Raw genomic sequence first — 27,363 nt, 5'->3', positions numbered from 1 at the left:
CCGAAGCATCCATACGCCAGGGGCAGTGGAGGGTCCGCAGCGACGCCTACCCCTACGACTAGCAAAACTCCTCGGTACTACTCTCCGTCCGAGCGCGTTACGCGCGGGGTCGATACTCCAAACCCCCTCCCTGCTGCGCGCACTTCGCGGGGCACTACCACCCACTCCATCAAACATACAACGTAAGTATTGCGGCTTGTTATTGCGCTATGCGCACTCTAATATATTCGACCAAACACGGAACGCCATATGCGCTATTTCATTTGATTTCTAGAGTACAGCGGCGGCTTGGTGGGGGGGTATTTGACACGGCCACGGCGTTGTCACACGTTGACACCCCGCGGTCGTGTCAGCTCCTTCTCAGCCATCGCTTAACTGTAAACCGGACCGTCACACACACGCGTTATCGTCGTGGTGTAAAGTCCAACAAATGCCTAGCGTCGTATACCCCGCCGCAATAATACGTCCAGTCAGTCATCTTCGTGACATCTATCTCTGTACTTACGCCGCCCGTCAAAAAATTCAACCGCAACCATCCAGTGCGACTTTGTCAATAATATTATTATTGTTAATTTTGGTTATTTTTCTTGTTCGATTTTATTATTTCTTTTGTTTTGTGCAACAATTTACTCGATTAAACGGCTTTACGCCATCCATACAACGAGCTGGCCGTTTGATTGTTTTTATTCTTTGATTACGACGTTAGTCGCTACAATATTTTTAATTCCAGTAAAATTTCCTTTTAAACCAATGTATTTATTCATTCAAGGGAAAAATTTTTTTTTTATAAAGTATTGAGCCCTTTAATTTTTATACATGTTTGTCACAGAAGTAACAAAATATACTACTTTTTCATTTTTTATTATTTCTCCATAAAAATTACAATATTAAATATTAATTTGATAATATATTGAATTGCTATAAAAAATATTATTTATCAATTATACTTTTAAATATAAGAACTTCTAATGAGGATATGATTTTGTAAATATGCATATTTCTTAGAATTAAAAACTACAGCTTTGCATCGAAGCGTTTCTTATGACAGTGATTACAATCACTATCCGATATCATCTATACTTGTCTCAACTATCTCACGTCCAGTTTCTGTTACCTCACTTTGCTATCGTTTTTTTTTTACTTTAAAAGCGGTTTGTAAAAAATTTGACACCTATATAAACGTCAATGTACAAAAATTATTCTAGAATAATCGTTGATACCATTTTGTAAAACTAGAATCTGACCTTGTAATAACAACAATTTTTTAAAAATAAACTCATCGAAGTTAGAACATAAAATATGTCGATTTGGAAATAACTTCTTTGAAAAATAAAATACAAACAAACAAAATGATAATAATTCAAGTTTTATTTAAAAAATGTATGAACCTAAAAATTCTTCTTTAGTTTTTAAAACTATTGACGTTCTTATACGTAAATATGTATGCCGTCATGAAATTTTAATTTATTATTGTGTTAATGTTTCATATTAATAAACAATCGACGTTTAGATACTAAAATATAATTTTCATACTTAGACCACAATTTATTATTTTTATAATTAATTGTTTAATTACATAAAAATTTGAAAGAATAATTGTTTTAAGTGGCCATGTATTAAATACAAAATTTACATTAAATTTTATGAACTATATATTTTAAATGTCTAAATAGAACAAATAAATATGTTGCCAAATTATAACTTATAAGATATTTTGTCAATAAATAATACATTTTTTTGTCCTATTACAGGTTAGAGTTAAGCTTTAAACTTACTTCGAATTAATGCTTAAGTTACACCCGACTGTGAATACAAAAAATATTAATATATTTTAGGAATTTATCTTATGTTGTTTTTTTTTTTAATTTCATATTATTAACAAATTTTCATCAGAAAAATCTAAAAAAAAAAAATGCAGTAATAAACGAGATTTTGGTGCATGGTACAATTTGAATACTTCAACAGTTTTAATTAGATGGCCTTAATAAAATTTAAAATAATTGAATTTAGAAGTTAATGTTTTACACCAACATTATTAATATTTATTAATGTCTATAAGTTATAATATTTTCAAAAAAAATTAGGTACAAACATCTTCAAAAATTAGTCCTTGCTCTCGAAAATTAAATATAAAAAATACATTTATTTCCTTTTCAATATTACTTGTGTTTTATAAGTTCATATACATACTAGAACTTTGACTCCATTAGTAGATTTTTTACGAGGTAACTATAACTAGATAATATTATAAATAGATACCGTCTAAAAAGTTTTCATAAAAAAAGGAAATTAATCTTATGCCTTTTAGATACATTTTCAAATTGATTTAGTGTTATCACTATCACAATTATAAACTAAACCATTATATTCCATTAGTTGTATGCTAATTTCTTTACCAATAATTTTATCAGAAGTTTTCTCTCTACATTGAATTTCTGAAATTGGTGTAATTCCTCGTTTAAGCCGCTAAAAAGTTTAAAAATATAAAAAATAAGACATTAAGAATTTTTATTGAACATTAAAAATTCACTTGTTGTAAAGTTCCAGGTTGTGTTATTAAATAATACAATGCATATAAAGGTATCCAAATCATTGACAATAAAGAAATGAAAATTCCTAATCCTTCACCCCACCATGGGTAAGTGTATGATTTGCCATATGTAACAGGCTCATATTTTATTATAAAAAACACAAATACAGTCTAAAAAATGAAATTACGTTTTAGAAAACTCGTATACAGTTTTCGTATTTTAAAATAAATGTTATCTTACAATCATTACTAAAGGAGCAAGGTAAACCCAACAAATGTACCAAAAAATATTCGGTCGGAAACCTAACATTTGGTTTATACAATCTTGAAAACGATTGGCTCCAAAACACCATGATATCGCTATTGTTTGAAAGAAACACACCCAAAGTAATGATACACCTGATGCAGCGTATGTATCCATAAGTTGAAATATGTACGTTCCACCCTATAATTAAATTTGATATTGAATCATAACTTTTTAATAATAAAATCTAATGTAATTAAAAATTACAAGAAAATGACTTATATCTTGCAAATTTTGATAGTTTAGTATGATAAAAATCAATATTTAAACCAATAAGTTGATTTTTATTATTGATCTCTTGCACAAATAATTAATTAATTTTATGAAAATTTTATTGGAGTAATGTTGTGTACTTGGATAATACTGTTACTTACATTAGTTACCATTAACGAACTTAGTATAAACATTGCAACACATACAAACATAGTGAATTTTTTTCGTTTATCATGTAAATATTTTGGCCATTTATCTATCAATCCAGTTATGAATGACTCTACATTACAAAACTCGCTATCTATTCCAATCATCTAGAAATTTAAAAAAAGCTAAAAATCGTGTGCATGTACATGTGTATAGCATGTGAAATTACACATGCAACCATACCTACAGCAAGCATAACAAAGAATACGATTGCCCACATTCTTGCTCCAGGCAACTGAAGCACCACCTGAGGATATGTTATAAAAACCAACCCAGGTCCGCTTTCAACTACATCTTTCACAGTAGTCCCTTGAGAATTGGCAATAAAGCCTAATATACTAAATGTTATCAAACTAGGTATGATTGAAGTTACTGTATTTATGAAACAAGTCAAGATTGCATCCCTATTTAAATTTAAAATTAATTAAAGAAAAACTAAATATTTTTCGATATTTATAATACCTGTAACAATTGTGATGAAAGCGATTAAATGAACCTAGAGCTGGTAATGTTCCTACACCAACACTATAGCCGAAGAATATCTGAGTGGTCCCTTCAATCCATGTATCTGAGTTCATAAGACTTTTCCATCGTGGAGTTATAAGAAAAGAAACACCGTCACCAGCACCTTTTAATGTCACTGCTCGAATGAGTAAAGCTCCCATAATCAAATAGGGAAACATAGCTATAACCCAAACTATCTATTTTTGTTAATAAAACATACCAGTATATTAATACTATGAATAATAATTACCACAATACTTATAAGCATTGAAATTCTACATAATTAGGTACACCAAATGATATTTAACTCTTAGATACCTTTCCACTTTGACTAAGACCTTTTCCCAAAATGAAATAAATAAAGATCCACGAAACTCCTAATAATATTAATAATTCCCATTGGATTCCTCCGATTTCTTCAATTCCTTTTGACAACATTAGCACTCTATTCCTATAACAACACTCCGAATTATGAATAATTCTGGAAATATATTATACACTGGTAGATATGACGCACTCCCAATATTCTTCAGCAGGTGTTATTGAAGATATATTTAAACAGTTATGAATCTGTTTCAAAACGTTAGAATCTCCTTCGAGTTTTAAATTAACAGTAACATTTTGTAAAAGTGTCACGTCTTTTGAGTCATCCAAAAAGAATGAAGATTTGAGAACATTACAAAAATCAGAAAAATTTGTATAATAATTTGATGAAGTCTCTGTGAATGATTGAGATCCATTAAATTGAACTGAATGTATCATTTTAAAGTTGTGATTTTGAGAAAATGATGCGTTCAACAATTGTTTTATATCATATTTAAATGTATTATTAAATAATTTATTTATGTCATTTGGTTTTGAACAATGTATTGTATTCCACCAATTATCTAAAGTAAAATATTAAAGATACAAAATAGTTATTAGATTGAAATACATTCTATAGAAATCTTACCACAACTATCCCAAGGTAATGATGGAAAAGATATGAAACAAGTCATCAAGTAAAATAATGTCCAAGCAACAATGACACAATAATAAACGTCCAATAAGAAAACAATTGTCATCGTCGCATAACCTGTACCTAAAATCATAAGATGTTTTTATATTACAATAAAGTTTATTATTACAATATAGACAATACTTGAGAGGCTAAGCCCTTGAACTCTTGAAATGAAAACTTCTCAAAAAATTAAAATTAAATTATAGAAACTGTTATAAAGACATTTTTTTTTGTGAATGGGAGAAATAAATTAACTTTTCCCTTGTTTCTAATAGTGGCGTTTCCCGCCATTAAATTTTAAATTGTTAATTATACATCTGTTATTAATTGTATTGTAGATTAAGTTGTTTTTTATGTTGTTCATGTCTTTCTTCTCATTATCCATTAGAACAAATAATTCATTTTATGTGTTAATATAATATAATTGGTATAATTTATTATATTATTCACTACAACCTCATCACAAATTTTACGCAAAGTTGCGTTTATATTTAATTATAGCCATAATTAAAATGACGTATTTTTCATAAGATTTATTTATACAAAAAATAAAGAGATAATCATTATTTACCCTGTAATAATTATAAAATAAAGAAATTAAAATTATTTGCTACTATAACTATTCTCTGAATTTTAAAAAATTCTATGTTTATTAGTCAAGCATACCATTAAATAGTGACCATTTATCTCAATCTATTCGTTCATTATCATTATTTACGTACTTATGCTACTTTTATTTTTTTGTAATATCCCTAATATTTTATTTTTCATGCATAACATATTAATTTTAGTATAGGAGTGAGTTTGCTTTTTTAAAATGCAACACCCATTAATAGACATGCAAAGTTACACGATAGATCACGAAATACACTTTAGTGTAATCCATTATAAAAAATACAACATTATAAATTTTTTACCTGAAAGTATTGGACATAGTTTTCCGACTAACGTCATTCCCCCAGAACCTAAATACTGCCCTATTGCAACTTCTTGAAAAAATATTGGTATTCCACAAAACACCATTGAAATGAAATAACTTACTAAAAAAGCACCTAAAATATCAAATGTTTAGTTCACACTAAAAATTATTAAATTAAATGAATAACTTCAGATAAATTTTTTAAGTTATTATTATACATTATATTTTAGTAACAATGATTAATAATTAACCTAGATGCAGTATACATTTAACAGTAGTATTAATTAAATTGCTTTAAGTACTATTTAGAATCTTGTACTTATATAATTTAATAAAATTATTGAATATAAAAAGTTATAAAGCAAATTTGAGAAATAGATTAAAACTGTTTTTAAAGCATAACTCGAACATTTCGTATATTGTATTAATGACAGCCAATAAATAAATTAAGTAGATATGATAATGTCAAAATATTACTGATATAATATCATTAATTTTTATAAGCTTTAGGCATTTGAATACTTGATTGGTTTATAGTGAGGTCGTTAAAAATCTGATCATCTTCAATTAAAACAGCATAAATTACTAATAATGACAATGAGCTTGCAGCTGCGGTTCAATAAGTTGCCAACTCTATTATTAGTTATCACTAATTGTTTTGGGTTAAATTGGCATTAATTCGTTGATTATTATTCATTGTTAATACTCATAACCTCATTATTTGCCTTTAAAGTATAATACTTTACCATAACATAAATTGTCTGTGAAAATAGCTTCTTAACTAACAGAAATTTATGTTTATTTATATTAAAGTTTAAAGTAAATATAGTCATATAATACTATTATTTATTTTATAAAATTTTTAATCAAAAAATTTAATTTCCGACTGAATTCATCGCTTACCACCACCGTGCTTGTAACATAAGTAGGGAAATCGCCAAACATTTCCCAGCCCAACTGATACACTTATACATGAAAATAAGAAATCTAATTTATGTGTCCACACTTCTCGATATTCTCTTTGAGGTGATTGTGTAGATTTAGATTTTTCATAAGATTTAATATCGGTTTGTAATGAAATATTTTGTGATTTCATCATTCTGAAACAAGTAAAATAATAAACATTATTCATTTAATCATTTAATCATTTAATAGCGTCATTTAAACAAAATAAGTTCTTTACAGGATTAATGTAATTTATACTCTACTACACGTTATTCATCAAATTTATCTTATTTGAATAGCTAAAAAAGGATGATTCATAAATATTATGAAAAAACACTAATAGTACTAAAAAGGTTTTATATACTGTTTTACATTGTATTTTAAATACATAAAACATTATAGTTAGGTACTTAATTTATTTATTTTTTTTTAATTTATTATTTATATATATTTTTTCCTATTATTTAATGTTCACTTATAAATGAAGGGTAAGCCATCGCCAAATTTTACAAATTACTCTTGCATGATTATAAAAAAATTAGTAGTTACAAAATTAAAAATATTAGTGTTGGTAAAATAAAGTTCACTCTATAACACAAAAAGAAACCTAGGACTATTAATGAAAAACAAATTATATGCCTAATTTAACTCAAGAAATTGTATTACTTGACTAAAATCTAATATTTTACACATAAATAAAATAGTTTTTGTTATTGATGCTTTTTAATTTATGTTTAGGGTTTATGATTCATTCAACTTAGATAAATTTACAAGTGATATTTACTTTGATAAAATACTATTTATTAAGACCAAAAAATCATAAATATTTAACTGTTTATTTTTTAATATATCTATAAAAATAACTGCAATATATAAAAAACTTTGTGTTAAAAACTTAAAATATAAACTGTTAAACTACAAATAATTGTTTTATGTTACATGATACACAAAATAAAATCATTTTAGTATCTAATATAGATAGCCACTAGATAATAAGTAATTGCCTTCAGTCTATTAAGACTAACAAATAATTACCCAAATATCAGTTTTAAAAAAAAACCCAGCACAGGGGGGTCGTAGCACAGTGGTGACGTTGCACAATTGGATCAAGTATAATGATATCTGACAGTAATTAAAATCACTATAAAAAAAACGACTCGATGCAAAACTTTAGATAGTGTTTAATTTTAAAAAATTGGTGGATAATTCCAAAAGCTTCATAAACTGCTAGTTCCTTATTAATATCCTGATTAAGATAAAGTATGTCGAATGAAAAAGAGATTATTAAAAATTATTATTTCTCATAAAAAAATTATGTTGATCCATACACTTTTCAATAAGTTATAGCATTATAAAGTTAAAAATAAAAAAATAAAATCGAAAATGTTCACACAAAAATAGCATTCGGTAGCCATTTTCATCCTGAAGATAAAATAAAGTCCAAATTTTTTTTTTCCTTGATAAAGAATATTACATTAGTTTTAATTTTCAACCTTTTTTTAACCTCCAATCTTCCGGAACATTTTCAAAAGTCAAGTTAAAAAAATTGTCATTTTAAACTTACCCCTGTAGGCAGGTAAAAGGTTAAATTTATAAAAATAATATAACAAATGATAGGTAAAGACATCAAGCAGCTATAAAAAAAAAATATATTGATATGTTCATTTTTGAAAAAGTTACGGCAGTTTTTAGTAAAAAAATTTCGAAAATTTAAAAAATGTCGAAAATTAGCAAATTTTAAATTTGTAATTTTTTTGGAGGTTTTCCCCATTTACGGGGAACGAGGGAAATTTTTTCAATTTTTGAGGGTAATTTCTCCAACTAGATACGATTTGTGATCTTTTGACGTATCGTTGAAAGAAATCCGTTCGGTGAGAGTTGAGAAAAAGTGGTAACAGACACAAAAAAAAAAAAAAAAACACATCATAGTAAAACCAATACCTTTTCCTTCTCATCGAAGCTAAAATAATGTTATAAAATCATTTTTATAGTATTAATAGAACATATAATGTTATAGTGTTATCATTATGTAAAAATGATTTTATAACATTAATTTATAAAATTGTTATTTGGAGGTTACAACTTTCCTTAAAAATATGTAGGTCATATTTTTTTATTATATGTATGTCAAAAATAATTTCCATAAAATTACTTAAAAGTTTTAAAATTAATAATCCTTTTATAACGAATCAATAAAAGTAAACATTTTCTAAGAAGTTAATAAATTATAAATTCCACGTGGATATTCCTAACTAATTAAAAAAATTTTTTTACAACTGTCATCTATAAATCAAAAATATATAATGTACAAGATATGTCCGAAAATTCCAGTATATATTTTTAAGAATATTAATAACAAAAATTAATCATAGCTTTAACTCAGTAATAATTAATTAATTAATGACATAGATCATTCTTATATCACGCATNGTCCGAAAATTCCAGTATATATTTTTAAGAATATTAATAACAAAAATTAATCATAGCTTTAACTCAATAATAATTAATTAATTAATGACATAGATCATTCTTATATCACGCATAGCCAATTTCTCAAATTGAACTTTTTCGTTTAAAATGACTCAAATTAGTAACTAAAAAAAAATGTATTGTTTTGTTTCATCTGAAGTGTTTTTTTATTATAAACAATATGAAATATTCTATGGACACTACAAATTATTATATTTAAGTTAGTATTATAAATTACTTTTCGAAAAAAAATGTGCTCTTAATGCTGTATACTAATAAATCTACAATTTAGCCAAATGCCAAGTATAATTCAAAACCGTTAAAATTTAGTATGAATATCTTTGATCTGAAATGTTTCTTAAACACGCGAATATAACATGAACTTGGGGCTTAACTATTTATAACTTATTTCACATTTACCTAAACCCTCTGTAGCTATTTTATATTCAAACAATATAAAATTGTGATTTATTGCATGCGACCCTTAGTTTTAACTATATTATTAAATTTATTTTTTATATTAAAAAAAGATTTTTATTCTTAATTAAATAAATTAAAAATAGTAATAATTCAGTAAAATAAATTTAAAGTATATTAACTTTGATGCGAAGCTGAGAATGTAATGATTTTACTATGATGCGTTTTTTTTTTTTTTGTCTTACCAGTTTTCTCAGCTCTCACCAAATCGATTTCTTTCAACGATATGTCAAAAGATCACAAATCGTATCTAGTCGAAGACATTACCCTCAAAAATTGAATAAATTTTCCTCGTTCCCTGTAAATGGGGAAATATCCAAAAAAATTACAAATTTTAAAATTGTTATTTTTTGACATTTTTCAATTTTTTTTACTTCAAATTGCCATAATTTTTTTATAAATTACTAAATCGATATGATTTTTTTTATAGATGCATGATATCGTTACTGTTTGCTATATTATTTTTATAAATCTGTCCCTTTAGCTACCCACAGGAGAGGATTCAAAATGACAATTTTTTCACCAAAAATTAACTTTATTAACTTAAATTTTGAAAGTGTTCCGGAAGTCTGACACTTTTATATTTATATTAAATTAAAGCTAATGTAATATACTTCTTTATCGGTGTAATAATTTTTACTAATATCTCATTTTTTTTTTTGAGGCGATTCTAAATTCTGACCGTTATTATGTTAGGTATTGCTTTAACTGAAAAATAAACATGGATTTTCATAACAATAATTTTCATGTTAGCTTCGATGCGAAGCAGAGAAGGTATTAATTTTACTATGATGTGTTTTTTTTTTTGTGTCTGTTACTACTTTTCTCAGCTCTCACCGAACCGTTTTCTTTCAACAATATGTCAAAAGATCACAAATCGTATCTAGTCGAAGACATAACCCTCAAAAATTGAAAAAATTTCCCTCGTTTCCCGTAAATGGGGGAAACCTCCAAAACAATTACAAATTTAAAATTTGCTAATTTTCGAAATTTTTTTACTAAAAACTGCCGTAACTTTTTCAAAAATGAACATATCAATATTTTTTTTTTTTATAGCTGCTTGATGTCTTTACCTATTATTTGTTATATTATTTTTATAAATTTAACCCTTTACCTGCCCACAGGGGTAGGTTTAAAATGACAATTTTTTCACAAAAAATTAATTTTTTTAACTTGACTTTTGAAAATGTTCCGGAAGATTGGAGGTTAAAAAAAGGTTGAAAATTAAAACTAATGTAATATTCTTTATCAAGGAAAAAAAAAATTCGGACTTTATTTTGTCTTCATGGTGAAAATAGCTACCAAATGCTATTTTTGTGTGAAAATTCTTGATTTTATTTTTTACATTTTTAACTTTATAATGCTATAACTTATTGAAAAGTGAATGGATCAATACAATTTTTTTATAAGAAATAATATTTATATCCCTCTTTCATTCGACATATTTTATATTAATCAGGATATAAATAAGAAAATAGCAGATCATGTAGCTTTTGTAATAATCCACCAATTTTTTAAAATTAAACTCTATCTAAAGATTTGCATCAAAGCGTTTTTTATGATAGTGATTTTAATCACTGTCAGATATCATTATACTTGACCCAACTATGCCACGCACCACTGGGCCGCGATCATCTTGTGCTGGGTTTTTTTTTTATTTATTTATTGTATCCTTCGGTAGCAACACGACTTTTTTCACCTTTATTCAAATGAAGAATATAATTCCCAATGGCGTTTGATAGTAAAACTCGTAGAAAAAAATTTGGGTACTTAATCCAAATAAAAAAGTATACAAATACTTAATTGTTTTACACTTTTCTAAAATGGATTCTTAAATTTATTTTGCAAAAATAATTGTTTAAATACTAAGATACTATACTATTTATTCCACTTTTTTTTTAATTATAAAATTTGTTTTGGACCAAAAATATATTATAAAAGATGATTTAATAATCAAATATTCTTAAATGTACAAATTTGTAAATTATTAAGATTATAAAATATTTAGTTTTTACATAAAATCTGTGAAATATTGATAATATGAAAAATGTGTTAATAGTAATTTATTATTATTATTATTACTAAAACAAGGACAATTTTTGGAAAAAATATTAAGTTATTAATTTGCCACATGAGGAAATTATAATAAAATAATGTATTATTCTACTTACATATTGATTTTATAAGTCTAGTATAGTTGGAATGTATGAAGCTAATCACAATTAGAATAGAGAGTATTGTGTTTTAAGATATTAAATACTCAACAAATAAAATTAAAAATTTAAATAATTATAGTTCATAGAAATAAACAACAACGATTATTTAAATAACTTGGATTTTTCTTTAACGTACAAATTAATAATGCATACCACATAGCGAAAACAAAATGTACGCCAAACCATTTGGCTCGAGCGTTTACAATGTTGTGACCGTCTGACTATTGGCCACCAAATTAATTCTATCAAAAGCTACGGTAGTTTAATTTTGATCCCCAGGTCTACTGCACTTTACGTTTATTTTTAGAAGAAATTAGGTATATGTCCGCATAAGAATTTAAATAATCAATCAATCATTTTATCATATCTATTTTTTAAATTTAGACATGTTTTCTATGGAAAAAAAACACAAGTTTCATTGAAAATACGTTTAATTAATTAGAATACTCGTATGCAATGATGCTAAATAATAATTATCAACAAAATTCTTTTAAATTATACTCAAAATACACAATATTTATTTTTAATTATGCAAATTGAATATACTGTTGTTTTTTTAGTATCAATTAACAAATTATTTATGTACAACGTGAATTTTAACAATATTTATAACGAACGTTTGCCAAGTTTTGTATACCTAATAAGCTTAAAGTCAAAACTATGTGTTACTTTATTTATGTTATTAATTTTATACATTTTAAGGTAAGTTAATTATAAAAATAAAAAACAAGTAAACCAAATGTAAATGTCTCTTAAAAAGAAAAAAATTTTCTCTAATAATTTAAATAGAATATTTATTGAGATATTGTTATAACAAATCTTGAAATTCATAATATTAGTATGGAAGTTTTAACTGTAAGGATTCTTAACGCTAAACGCCATAATTGATTTAGTCAACATTTATAAGCTTTTATACATCTACCTTGAACTATAATGCCAAGTACTCGCAACTGTTTTTTTAGAGCAGTTTAGTTAATCGATAGTGGACAGAAATGTACAACTTATTATTTAAGTAGAGTGTTAAGTTAACAAAAAAAAGTCTTAACAGACTTTTAAAATAAAAAATAAATTTGTACATAGCATTAAAAAGTATTTAATATCATTTCATACATTAACTTTTGTCTCGTATATTCCGTAGAATACATAAATACCATCTTTGCTTAGATTTTCAATATTGAACTAAAAATTATATGAATGACCTTTTCATTATTTTGCAACACATCATAACGTTCTATATTTGTTTTATTGATTTTTATACATTCTTTTATGTGAAAAAATTAGTTTTAATCAAATATAATAATAATTAATCTTAACATTAAATGACAATTATTTTTTGGTGTTCATTTTGGAAGCTGTTATTTTTTTACCCGTCTATTCAATACATTAAATCTTGAATACTTTGATTATTTTTAATTTTGGTGTTTAAGTAAACATAGTTGTAAGATATAAAGTAAAAATAATGCAATTTATATTCTAATGTTCATTAATTTAAGATAAAAGACGTTGTATAATGCAAAATAAATGATTATACTCAATCAGAAAATTAAATTTTCAAAGTCAACGAAAAGTATTTTTTATAGTATTAATAAACTTGTCAAACTTTAATTTATTAGTAAAACAACAATTTTTGTACCTAATTGTAAATTAATGAATACTATAATAAATAAAATTAATTTATTTTTTATCGACAATTTTTATTAAACATTTTACACATTATAACTTTTGTCATACAAGTCATTAGAATACTTTTGACGTATTTCATCAAAATTGACAGCTATGTTATTTTAAAAATCAATCTTTATTATTATGCAAGTGTGTTTAACTGTCACTATATAAATAGTATAAACATTGATTTTTTTTATATCATTTTAATAACACTTCATAACGATTAATAAATTTCATTTTGGATTAATTATAAATAGAAGATTTTGTTTATAATTTATCAAAAAATTTAAATGTGTCTATTTGATATCAATATCTCTTCAAATTGAAAAAGGAATGTAAAATGACCTATAAAACCCATTGATTACTTTAAGTGATAACGTCAAAAAGATTGAAATTTTCCATGCAAATATTTTTAAATATTCAAATCATTATGAAAAACATTTTTTTATACTGATACCAGTGTTTTGAGACATGATAAATAGTAAAACTTTTTGACTTCTAAAAATGTCATATGCTTGCGCGCCTAAATTCAAGTCATAATAAGTAATATAAGTCATTTTTTCATATATAAAATAGTATAGTCAATTTGATTAACAAATACAACACACTTGTAATCATACGAAATTAACAGGGTCAACATGAATGAACTTCTTGTCTATGATTAATCAGTTTGTTTCACGAACACTGTTTTAAGAGGCCACGGATTTATAAACGCCCATCGCAATATAGTTGAACGCCTTTTTAATTTTGATTCTATTTAATACTACAAAATGGGCTTCTATAATGAAACGCTTTCAAGTATTTTTAGAATAAATTCTTAATGATTTATTTTATTGAACTACTTTAATACTTAACTTCCAATATTTATTACTGAAATGTAATTCAAAATAAACTTTGACTGAATAAATTTTCGACATTTACTGTTTTATAAAACTGTAATTTTGTCGGACATTTTTCTTTATTACGCTCCGAATTGAGGAAAATTTTTTCAAAATTATAGCGTTGATAGCTTCAATGACATGCGTTTTGTGATCAATAGCATTGAGCAAAATCGATCCAATAGAATTTTATTATGGACAGATAAAGTAAAAACCATTAGTTTCTCAGCTACGGATTAGAGATAATAAAAATAAATTGATTAAAAATAATTTATTTATTTACACAAATTAATTTTAAACATCAAATTTACACCCTTATATTTTGCATTCGATAGTTATTAAAAATTGTATGAATGGTTTTAACGTTTTTTTTCTTCTTTATATTACTTTTACAAAAAACTTAAAATAACCTCTTGGATTACGATTGACCGATATGATGATAATATTGCGACATCTATGATTAAAATTACGCATAAATAATATTTCTATGAAATTTCCTGTATAGTTATCTAACATATTATGTTAGCTAACAATACCAGATCCAAGCGAGTCCAAAATAACTTTATTGAGAATAAAACGGAAAAAACCACAAAGTCGATTTAAGGCCTTAGGTGTAGGCAACTTAACGACCTGCGTTTCTCTTGAAATACGATGCACGCGGGACGACGTTGTCGTTGTCACTAGAAATCAAAATATTTGGAAAAACAGTACCAGGAATTCAGAAGTAGTATACTATTTTTGTTAACCGCATTTACAATGTCGGACCATTCAAAAATCTAGAAAAACTGTACCAGGGATCTAGGAGACGAAAACTATTATCTTAAAATCCTTCACTGTGACGTCAGCGGTCGCGAGGTAACCACGCGGTGTCCTGTCAGATATTATTTAAGACAGCCTGACGTACTCGAATATCTACTGGAGATGTGGTACACGGATTTTGTTGTTATTATCCATCGGATGTGTTTTCTACAACTATCAATTACTCTCCTCTCATATCTATAAAAATATTCGAATCTAAGCGTTCCCATCTCCGCAATGGGAAACGCGCAAAACAATAACGTAAAAATGACATCAGATTACATACATATTATTTGCATTTAGGAACGCGTACATTGTAACAGGAAACAAAAATTAATCAAATTATTGTATTTGTTTTATTTGGTATACGTTTAACACTTGGAAAATATATAATAAATAGTGTTGTAAAAATTTTCATTTTTAGTGGAGTATAAATCTCTAAACGTAGATAGAAAAATTAACAAAAAAAGAATTAATAATTTTGGATCAATCGAAATAAATAGTTTTAACAATACTAAAAATTGTATTACAGCGATTTAATAATAAATTATGTCTCCATAGTTACTGTAGTTTAATTTGTTAGTATTTGGACGAGATTTTAATTTTTAATGAACGATGAAAGTGTTATATTTTTTTTCAATAAATATATTTATTATATATATTAATAGCTTAAATTTTTTGTAAAAACCATTAAGTAAAAGATTTATAGTTAATTTGTAAGTAGTAAATTATTAAGTTGACCAGAGTTTGAAAATTATATTGCATTGGCTAAGTGAAAGGATTGTTAATTTATATATTTATATATTTAATTTATACGTAATCGCGAAACATTAAAAATTCATTCAGCTTGTGTGTAATCTTCTACAAGATGAGTAGCTCTTGTGAAAAAACTTAAGAAGATCCAGTTTACTATACAAAATTCTGTTTTTGAAATATTTGGAATTTTTCTTAACTCGTACGAAAATTGTTTTAAAACAATGATGTAAAATAATTTGTCTAAAAAGTATGATATTTTTTAAAAAATTTTGTAAGAAGTATTAAAATTTTTATATATAAATATCTGTTGTAGCGGAAGATGATTAAGACATTAAATTAAAAAAGTCTGAAACAAGTGTTATTTTGTTAAAGTCAAACAGATCTTGGACGCTAAACATCGCAACTCGTTGAGTTTGAATATGTTAAAATTGAATTCCTCTTAAGCAAACTAAAGAAATTCTATTGAATTAATCATCATGTATCATTTGGAAGTGTCTTAAGTTAAGGTAAGTGATTATCATAAAATTTTGAAAATAAACTTAAGGAAACTTTATGAACGGAATAAATTATATTTTACAATTTATTAAGTGATTGTTTATACAGTTGTTTTTAAAGGAGAATAAAAATTCTGATAGAAAATTAAAGATCCATTATAAATAACTATAAATATATTTTAGTAATAAACATTAATATATGAATATTTTGATTTACACAAATTTGTGATGAAAGCTACGTTATAACAAATTTTTTTAAATAATTATAATGTTGGCTAAATATTCTTTTATAGTCAAACAATAAAGTATTTTACGTTTTCATAGTTACTGCAGTATAGTATGTTAATATATGAAAAAGTTGGTAGTTTTAAAAGTATTATAATTAATATTTTCTTAAAAATCTTAAATGCAATAAAAAAGTAATAAAAGTGTTTGTTGTGAATATTGTTTCGCGATTAATTAATATGAATTTGAGAAAATATTTTGATAGATATTGCCTTGTTAAAGACAAAGAATGTTCATATTGCCCGTGAATCCCAAACATTAAAAACTTGTTCAGCGAAAATCTGAGTTTGAATTGTTTTCAAAAAACTGGTTTGATGTCTTACGCAACACTTAAAAGTTGTATAATACTATAAACAAAAGGTAAGTGTATTGAATAAGTACTTCTTGATATCAATAATTTGATCATTAAAATATTTTCGTGAAACATATCAATTGATACAACAGAGTATTATTTATTATTACCAAGACTCGAAAGCTCTTGTGTATATATAGCAGTTAATTAAGTTTGTGCGTTAATGACTTATGATTCAGTCGTCCATTAGAAAATCCTTATTTCTACACATATTTTCTTAAATCTGTGTAGAAATTCTCAAATGGTTTTTCAGAACGTTTCGTGCGAGTAAAGAATTTGTAATTGTCCATAATTTTGTTTTTTCTAGTAATACAATATCATTCTAGTTTTTTTTAAAATATTACACACTGTCTCTTTTATAACTTTTAAAGTACTAGAGACTTTTAATCCATCTGTTCCTAGTGAATTTCATAGAATCGCTTCCTTTTTTTAATAACATTTAGTAGCATTAAAATATTTGAAGTTCAAATCAACAAAAATTTTTTTATATTGAAACTTGAGATATTTTTCTTTTATTTGATATAATTTTTTTGAAAATTTGACTCTAAACCTGCCTACAAAGGGATTCAAAAAAGCAATTTTTGCACATAAGTTAAGCTTATTCACTTTAATTTTTGAAAATGTTCCGGAAATATTGACGCTTTTATTTAATACTAAATTAAAGCTTATGTTATATACTTTATTATTAAAAAAAATAAATTCGAAGTATAAATTTTCATTTTGGTGAAAATGTTTGTTTTCAAAAAAAGCATACTTTTGTGTTAAAATTCTGGGTTTTGTATTTTATTTTATTTTAAAATATCTCACAAAGGAAATACGCTGACTTAAATGATTATTAATGATTTAATTGACATAGAATAAAGTTCATTAGACATAAGAAGTTAAACTTATTTAAATTTATTTGCTTTTTTAAAGTCGAAAAAGTAACATTAAAACTTGAATTAGCTTAAATTGTCAATTTTATCAAACAACGAAAGCTATGAAAAATTGCCAAATCGGTAACACTTGAATCTTTATGCTTAGGGTACGAGGATCGAATCCGCCTGTGGCAATTTATATTTTTGAGTTAAAATTTAAAATTTTCAAATCATTTAATTTTTATTTCATTTAGATTCAATAACTACAATAAAATATCAAGGATCCTATCACTGTAGTCTCCCCTCGTAAGAAGAAATTTTTTATTTATGTTAATATTATTTTACTGTGTGTTTTTTTTTTTTGTGTGGCTGCGATTTATTTTTCCAACCCTCACTTAATCTACTTTTTCAACGATGTGTCAAATGATTACAATCCGTATTTAGTTTAGGATATTACTCTCAAAAATTGAAAAAAAAATCCATTAATTAAATAAAAAGTAGCTTAACCAGCTTTATTCATTTCTAATATTTTAAAAGTATTTATTGTCGAATTAGACTTGATATAATAAAAGTATTCAACTACAAAAGTAAATAATTTTACTTTGTAATTTAATAATTTTTAAATTCTATTTGTGTGTGCTACTAACAGTCTATAACATTCCAAATTTTTTTTGTAACATGTTGCTATATAAATCATAAATCTAGTTTCACCTGAATTTAACAATGGATTTAAGTTAATTAGAAATGATTACTATGATTTCTATTTAAGTAATCTATTACGATAAAAATGCAAAAAAAGTCAAGCTTTTCTGATAAATTTACTGTAAATAGTAATTATAAAATTTTCTGACTGCATTTTAATCTTAACAATACCATTTTTTTCTATTTAATGAAGTCAATTTCAAACTTGCAAGTTGAGCTAAAAGTTATGGTAATAAATAATTTTTTTTTTTTTATTATTATAAATATTCACTTTAAAGGACAAAAATAAGTTGATTAAAAATGATTACTTTTAACATATTAAAAATTAAAATCAGTAATAATTTGATAACAATTAATTATAAAAATTATATATTATATTTTTGAATCTAAGAATTACTAATTTGGATATAATTAAGGAAATATAAGTTGATGTTGCTTTTGAAATTTCCACCAATTTCTTAGAATTAAACACCATCTACAGATTTTCATCGAAGCGTTTCTTATAATAATGATTTTAATCGCTATCAGATTAAATCTATACTGGACCCAACTATGCCACGTCCCCACTGTGCTAGTTTTTTTTTTAGTCATGCTTATGATGTAAGTATGATATTTTTAATTTACACAATAATTTTATATACAATTTGAAATACAGAGTGGCCCACCACTCACTGACAACTTAAATAACTTTTGATCCAGTTAATATTTTTAGCTGATTTTTTTTTTAAATATTAGTTAGACGTTAGACCTATAGCTATATCTCAATAATTAATTTTTTTACATTTTATTAAAAATATTAATTATTTTTAAATTTTAAATAAAATGTAAAAAAAAAATCTAAGATAGCTATTTTGTAGAGTAGAATTTAAGAAAAATTTTAGTAAAAAAATATCTTATTAATATTCAGTAGTAAATATTCTGTAGCGTTTTGAAGTTTGTGAAAATTTGAATTTTCATGTACTATTTTACGGTATTAAACATTGAAATACGTATTGAGAAAAGGACAGAAGAAAACGCTATCTTTTCAATATACTTTTGAATGAGAGTGATAAGTAATAATTGCCTTATCTAATTTCTTATCATGGTATTTATGCCAAGTTTGTAATGTATACACACTATCATCATATGTATATCATCATATTGAGATAAGGACAGAAGAACACGCTATCTTTTCATGATTACTGTGTATACATATGATGATAGTGTGTATACATTACAAACTTGGCATAAATACCATGATAAGAAATTGGATAAGGCAATTATTACTTATCACTCTCATTCAAAAGTATATTGTATTTCAATGTTTAATACCGTAAAATAGTACATGAAAATTCAAATTTTCACAAACTTCAAAACGCTACAGAATATTTACTACTGAATATTAATAAGATATTTTTTTACTAAAATTTTTCTTAAATTCTACTCTACAAAATTGCTATCTTAGATTTTTTTTTTACATTTTATTTAAAATTTAAAAATAATTAATATTTTTAATAAAATGTAAAAAAATTAATTATTGAGATATAGCTATAGGTCTAACGTCTAACTATTATTTAAAAAAAAAATCAACTAAAAATATTAACTGGATCAAAAGTTATTTAAGTTGTCAGTGAGTAGTGGGCCACCCTGTATATAAATAGTAAAGTTTTTACAAAAAAATGGTAATATTTGTATACAAATATATCATTTTTATCTCTAGATTATCAAAAATTTTACATACATATTATGTATAAATATATATAATTCTATTTTGGTATATGTGAAAAATTGCAGATTGTTTTTAAGGTTTTAAACCATTTTAATTTAATTAAGTTGTTTGAAAGTTTTATATTTTGTATGTTGATTTATTCACAATCATAATTTTATTTGTAGCACGACATATATTTTTTTAACATTATAATAAACTATGAAATAATTTCAATAAAAATATTTTATAAATAATAAGAAGAATGAGTTATAAGGCCTCGACAAGATCCTGAAAGCTCTCAACAAACCACTTTGATTTTGATTTCACTTCTTCTCGTACTTTATTGCCACCAAAGCCTGAAACAAAAAAGAATATCCTATCAAATTGATAATTATGAAAGTTTCATAAATAAGACATTTTATTAAATTATATACACACTATAAGAAATTCCCAAAGAATTTTTTCACACAACATTGTGTGAAAAAATTAATCTCAAAGATATCGCAATGATATTGCCTTGGGAGGTGTGATGTTACAATATAGTGTCATTTAAATTCTATGATAGTCGCCGAGATGTCTATGCTATCCTTTTCAGAAATTTCGCAAAGTTATTTCTATACGTTAAAAAATGGAGATCACACAGATGTTTTAATACCAGTTATGCGAGGTAACAAATGTGATCAACAATAATAATTCATGTAATATTAAACAAAAAAACTCAGCACAGTGAGGATGTGGAATAGTTGGGTCAAGTATAATGATATCTGACAGTGATTAAAATCACTATCATAAAAAACGCTTTGATGCAAATCGTTAGATAGTGTTTAATTTAAAAAAATTGGTGGATTATTCTAAAAGCTACATGATCTGCTAGTTCCTTATTAATAACCTGATTAAGATAAAGTATGTTGAATGAAAAAGGGATTATTAAAAAATATTATTTCTCATAAACAATTGTATTGATTCATACATTTTTCAAAAAGTTATAGTATTATAAAGGTAAAAATGTAAAATACAAAATCGAGAATTTTCAAACAAAAATAGCATTTGGAAGCCATTTTCACCGCGAAGACAAAATAAAGTCCGAATTTATTTTTTCCATGATAAAGTATATTACTTTAGCTTTAATTTAAGATATATATATAAAAGTGACAGACTTTCCGGAACAATTTCAAATGTCAAGTTGAAAAAATTGTCATTTTGTATTATCTCCTGTGAGCAGGTAAAGGGTCAAATTTATAAAATAAATATACTAAATGATAAGTAAAAACATCATGCATCTATAAAAAAAATTATATTGATTTAGTCATTTTTGAAAAAGTTATGGTGTTTTAAGTAAAAAAAATTTCGAAAATTAGCGAATTCTAAATTTGATATTTTTTTGGAGGTTTCCCCCTTTTACGGGGAACGAGGGAAGTTTTTTCAATTTTTGAGGGTAATGTCTTCGACTAGATACGATTTGTGATCTTTTGACATATTATTGAAAGAAATCGATTCGGCGAGAGCTGAGAAAAAGTGATAACAGACACACACAAAAAAAAAAAACACATTATAGTAAAATTAATACCTTCTCAGCTTAAAAGCTAACAAAAAAATTACGGGCACATCATGATGGATTCTAACACTATCATGTCAACGGTATGCATTATACAAAAACCTACGCCTAATTCCACTGGGACTTCAGCAGTAGTTATTTATATTGTATTTGTTTTATTAAAATTTATTAAAAATAAGTGAGACAGAGATAACTTCTATGTGAAATCGTTAAGTTTCATCAGTGAGAAGTAGACAGATATAGATATCCTTTTGAAATGTCAATTTTTGTTTTAGATATCCCATGAATGTCTAAATTTGATGTTTCATTTTGATGTCACTAATCGTAATAGCATAGAATAATTAGTGTATGTTTGACATAAAATATCGAATATTCGTACCCAAATATAACATTTTATCACTATTAATCAAAATTTTCCCTTAAATTGTACACGTTAAAAACTTCTAGTATATGTATGTGAAATTTCAGGCATTTTTTTAAGAGTGCTTAATACATTAAGGTATGTTATTTTGCTTCAATATCAAACGTAATATAATATAACACACCAATAAATGCATTAGCTGGAGGGCATGCTTCCAAATCAGTAATACCATCTCCAATCATAACGAGTTTAGTGTAACCATATTTTTCTTTCAACAATGTTATCACTTCAGCCTTGCCACCATTTTTTGAAGTAGGTTCTTTTTCATCAAATCCAGCATAATCGCCTTTTTGGACATAATTTAATTAATGTATAATATATTACAAAGTTTAAAATATTCATTACTAAAACAAGATTTATAATTACCATTCATAAAAAATTTAAGTTTGTTTGCATAAATATGTTGAAGCGGAATGCTGAGTTCAATTGCTATTGGTCCTATTAACCCTCGAAAACCACCAGATATTAAATACACAGGTATGTTTTTTTGTTGTAACTTTTCAACAAGATCACTAGAGAACAAATGAAAATAATAAATTAATTTTTAAGTAAATATCAGTTACAATAAATATATCATTTGCTATGTTAAAACGTGCAGTATCATTCAATGTACTTGATTCCGGGTGTTAAATGGAATGGATGGTTTTTAATAAAATCCCGGATTTGTTGTAACGATGGTTGAATAATTTGTAATCTAGCTGCTAGAGCTTCTCTAAAATCCATATTTCCAGACATTGCGCTGTTTGTTCTATAAAATTATTTTTTATTTATTTACAAATATTAAAAAATAATATGTTAAAGTTATTGAACAGTTCCACGTAATATGTAAAATTGTTCACGTTACTTCGAAAATAATATCACTCAATATCAAATTATTTATTCCGCATAGGGAATAAGATTAGATTCTATGTTTTTTTTTATCCCACTCTCTTGTATAAAAAAAAAATTTAAGAATTAGATAGAAACGAAGTTGTGGCGCTTTTTACTACTACTGTTTTCTTACTCGTGAGAAAGGAAAATAAAAAAGTGCTGGATCCATTACAGATAATATGTTAGGAATTCTATGGATATGTTATATTTAAATAGTAAATATTTTTATTGATATTTATGAAAATGTTCATTTAATAATTGAATGTTTGAAGTCACTAATAAAAGTCCATTAAATATAACTTCGTTCAACTATCATTTATAACCTTCAAACTTTATTAATAATTTATGTACTTAATAAGGACATTATAATTATGACTATTTTAGTATAGTTTTTAATAGGATACTATTTTATTTTCTATTTTTATTGACAGAAAATAAATGTTTTATGGGAGATTGAAATAAATAAATAACTTTAATTATTCTAGTTACTAAAATAAAATTCATGAAACTGTTAAACAATTAATTAAAAATTAACAGTAGACTGCAAATCAATTAAAACTCAAAATACTGCTTGAAACGCCTGTATTAACTAACTAATTGAAACGCATTCTTTTTTACATTTCATAATTTGTACTAATTATAAGGAATTTGTGACAATAATTATATTGATATGACATTGTAGTCACACTTTTAAATAAAACATTATAATAACTTAAATAGGAAATTGAAAATTATTTTAAAAGTTATTAAATACCGATAAAAATTACATTTAAAAATACTTTATTGAAAAGACGATAAAAATATATATTTATTACAAACAATTTCATCATAGGGAGGTGGTATATTTTTATCCCTGTGAACATCCTTAACGCAATTTAGTATTTAGAAAAGTACAAAAAACGTAAAAAAAAAATTATTATTTATCATTTTAATAAACACAAAAACTCATAATTAAGCAGATAAATCAAATAATATAACATAAACAACAAAATATATTAACTAAAAAAATGTAAAACAACTGTAATAATGAACTAAATTTAAAATAAACTACTAGATCTATCATAATCTAGTGCCAATAATCAAGATATGGTTTAATGTTCCATACATTTAAGAGCCGACTTACAAAAAGATATTACGCCGATACATATTTTTACTGCAATTTAGTGTCCTGACTGATATTCCATTACTGTCTTTCTTTATCCTAAGTCTGCATTTATTCTACCAACAACATAATATTGTCTTTTATTTCATATTAATTTTATTAGATTTAATGTGACTATGTGTTCTCGTAGTTTTTTAAATATTTTGTACTGTTATTTGTTAGTGAAGGAGACGTTTAACTGTACTGAATTATACTTATACTGAATTATTAATTGTTTTAATAATTTGGGTTTTGAGCTTACTGCTGAATCTATGTTGGTCCAAGTCCAGACGATCGTCGCGTGTGGTTGATAATTATAACTTTTTATGTACTTGATACTTTATTTTATTTTAAGTGTTTATTTAAGTATTTACGTATAGTCAAACATTTTATTATTTACTCATTTACCAATCACCTCCAACGTAATCAGAATTAATTATTTATCGAGATCACGTATTTTTAAAGTACTTAAATAGTTCTATCTATTCAATTAATACAGGCCTAATTTACACTCAACCCGAATTTCTACCAATGCCTATGATATAAGTAATATTCATTCACTAGAATTAATTGTAATATAGAATAAAAAATAATAATTCACGCACAATTGTTGAACTTCTGATCCTTTTCCACAGAATTTAGCTAATTCGTCAATGGCTTCTTCCTGAATAACCGTTGAGTCTACATCAAAACAGACAGCATCTGCTTCACGCCAAATCGTTTTCACTGCATCTGGATCTGTCATTTTTTAATCTATAAATGAAGTATAAAATCTTAATATTGGTATCATAGTGATATGAAATATATTCTTCGTTTATAACTCATTTATTAATAATTGTTTTATATGTATACTATGGCCAATCGTTATAATTTTATCTCTTATTTAACTTACATAAATTAAACAAAGTTAAAAGTCATTTATTAGTATTACTCATATACATTAAAACACATTTTGGCTACAAGGTTTAAAGGCTATTGCCAAAGATATTTTTCAATATAGCGACCCATATGGTTGGATTTGGGAGAAGGGGCATTTGTTACCTTTTGCCCCCGGCGACAAATTTATAATTCATTTTAGGGGGTGGCCAATTTTTACGAATCACTGTGATATTCTGATATTACGTAAAAATTTGTCGCCTATATATTGCGCTTGTCATGTTTTACTAAATCCCGAAAAAACTATGTATTGTGGTTACGATTCTACTAATTAAGACCTTTTTTTTTTTGCTCAAAGGAGCGTCTAAAAAAAATTAGCCAGTGGGTCCTAAATGTCTAAATACCTCAAGTTAATTGTAAATTATATATCAGAGGCCAAAATATGAGCTAAGACAACACTTGTAATAATTCAATTAAAAAATTAATAGGATAAAAATTCAAATTACTACAGTAATTTTTAATCTTATAATAATCAAGTTAGGATATAATGACGCAGTAAATTTGAGGTAACTGTGTGCACTGATCTATGTGTCAAAAACATATGTATAAATTATACAAAATTACAAATTATATGTTCGCATGACGTTAACTAAAATTCATTATCATTGTAAAAGTTTAATTATTTCCACATCATTTTTTACTTTTTTTTTTGAAAATTATTGAGATCATCTCGTTTCTAAGATTTTATCTCTTATTTTATTTAAAAAAAAAATTCAAAAAATATGACAACAAAGTGACTTATATTATGATATATTTAATGTAAGTGATCAATTTTTAACTATACAATTGTTTGTGTTTCGTCATTATAATTAAAATTAAACTATAATTTAAAAGCATATTTTTAATACATAAAGAAAGTTAATGTATTAACACTTAATTTTTTATTATTATTGAATTTTTAAATACTTCTGTAGTATCTAAAAGCGAATTGCATACTTAAGATTTTAAAACTATAAAAAATTGTACTAACATTAAACGTAAACAAAAAATATGACAATTATAATTTTTTTCAAGAAAAATTTAATTACCGTTATTTATAGTAGATTTTGGTTGATTATTTTTTGAGCTGTTATATATTATAGTGGATATATTTGTTTTCACTTGTGCGATATAACACGGACTTAAAAAATAGATTAACACTGAACCAATGTAATTGAATAGTATAAAACACGCATAAATTTTAATTAATAATACTTGTTGAAAAAGTAACAAGAAATATTGAACACGAATAACTTACACCGGCGACGAATTCAGACGAGCAACTAACTCAATCGATTATCACCATATGATAGACATGCGGTACAACTGCGCATGTGAACTGTAATCAAAATTTAAAACCTGAAGTGACCAAGTTTTAAGTCTCTATTGAACACTGCCAATATGACATTAAACTATAGGTCAAGTTAAAAAAAACATTAATTTTAGGAGGAATAGCATATTGAATGAACTGATCATGTTTTCGGTCATTCATCCTAATAACCGAACAGTATTACCAACGCATTAGACACAAATGACACAACGCGACTGCAATTTATTCAACTGAATCAGTTCGACTATATAATCATTTATTGATCAATATAAGTCAAACTGATACGAAATTAAGACATTATTTATTTATATCACAACTTATTAATTCTATTCTTTTGTCAGAATGTGTATAGAAAAGCTGGTATAATGGCCAGGGCTCGTTACATAAATCATTTATAAAGTTTCTTTTAAGCATTTCGAGTACATTAATGATAAATAAATAAATTCGTGTTTTTCTTAACACCAAACAATATATATTAGTTAGTAATTTAGTAGGGATCACTCTCCCCTAGATCAAAAAATGTGCTGTGGTACTGTATATAATTATTTTTAACATGAGACCCTATTTTCTATTTATGTAGCACCCTCTAGTAATTCAAATTGTGGCAATTATTTAAGTACAGTTCTAAATGAATTCAATTAGTGAATACCGTATTAATACGGTTTTCAGGAAAATTTAAAAAATATTATTAATTATTTAAACATACAATTTTATATTAAATATATGAAAACAGTTTAGATTGTTAGATAAGAAAAACATCCATTGATTTAACCATCTATTATTTTTCGATTCTAAAAGCTTAACTATGTTAAAAATATAAATATTTAATATTAAAACAGCATCAAATATTCTATGTCTATTTAATCAACTTTT

The 27,363-nt window shown here is 25.2% G+C and overlaps 3 protein-coding genes across 4 annotated transcripts in view; 1 reads left to right on the top strand and 2 right to left on the bottom strand.

Moving 5' to 3' along the window:
* Positions 1–22,517, top strand: part of LOC126908589 (repetitive organellar protein-like) — a 47,803-nt gene extending 25,286 nt beyond the window's left edge. The window contains exons 13-15 of the mRNA XM_050690798.1: positions 16,195–16,387; positions 16,866–17,020; positions 22,282–22,517. The gene's annotated coding sequence lies outside the window, so the exon portion shown is untranslated. The remainder of the gene's footprint in view (positions 1–16,194; positions 16,388–16,865; positions 17,021–22,281) is intronic.
* Positions 1,635–11,976, bottom strand: LOC126908588 (sodium- and chloride-dependent GABA transporter 2-like). The gene is made up of 12 exons (XM_050690794.1): positions 11,740–11,976; positions 6,581–6,777; positions 5,676–5,810; positions 4,711–4,839; positions 4,276–4,645; positions 4,077–4,209; positions 3,717–3,955; positions 3,442–3,658; positions 3,209–3,361; positions 2,772–2,975; positions 2,531–2,701; positions 1,635–2,466 (listed from the first exon to the last, which is right to left on the bottom strand). The coding sequence occupies exons 2-12, from the start codon at positions 6,774–6,776 to the stop codon at positions 2,317–2,319; spliced, it is 2,097 nt and encodes a 698-aa protein (XP_050546751.1). The 5' UTR covers position 6,777; positions 11,740–11,976; the 3' UTR covers positions 1,635–2,316.
* On the bottom strand, positions 20,395–26,540 carry LOC126908590 (phosphoserine phosphatase). Of its 2 annotated transcripts, XM_050690800.1 has the most exons (6): positions 26,210–26,540; positions 24,851–24,998; positions 22,848–22,982; positions 22,601–22,746; positions 22,359–22,520; positions 20,395–20,614 (listed from the first exon to the last, which is right to left on the bottom strand). In XM_050690800.1, exons 2-6 carry the CDS (start codon positions 24,988–24,990, stop codon positions 20,526–20,528), a joined length of 672 nt encoding a protein of 223 aa, XP_050546757.1. In that variant the 5' UTR covers positions 24,991–24,998; positions 26,210–26,540; the 3' UTR covers positions 20,395–20,525. The 2 variants fall into 2 exon arrangements, with proteins under 2 accessions (XP_050546757.1, XP_050546758.1); XM_050690801.1 differs by lacking the exons at positions 24,851–24,998; positions 26,210–26,540 and adding an exon at positions 24,228–24,781.
* Positions 26,541–27,363: the final 823 nt, after the last annotated feature.

The sequence above is a fragment of the Daktulosphaira vitifoliae genome, unplaced genomic scaffold, assembly GCF_025091365.1.
Source record: "Daktulosphaira vitifoliae isolate Bord-2020 unplaced genomic scaffold, ASM2509136v1 Scaffold_5, whole genome shotgun sequence".
Taxonomy (NCBI): domain Eukaryota; kingdom Metazoa; phylum Arthropoda; class Insecta; order Hemiptera; family Phylloxeridae; genus Daktulosphaira; species Daktulosphaira vitifoliae.
The sequence above is the reverse complement of the archived record's forward strand: the minus strand, read 5'-3'. Positions and strand labels throughout refer to the sequence as shown.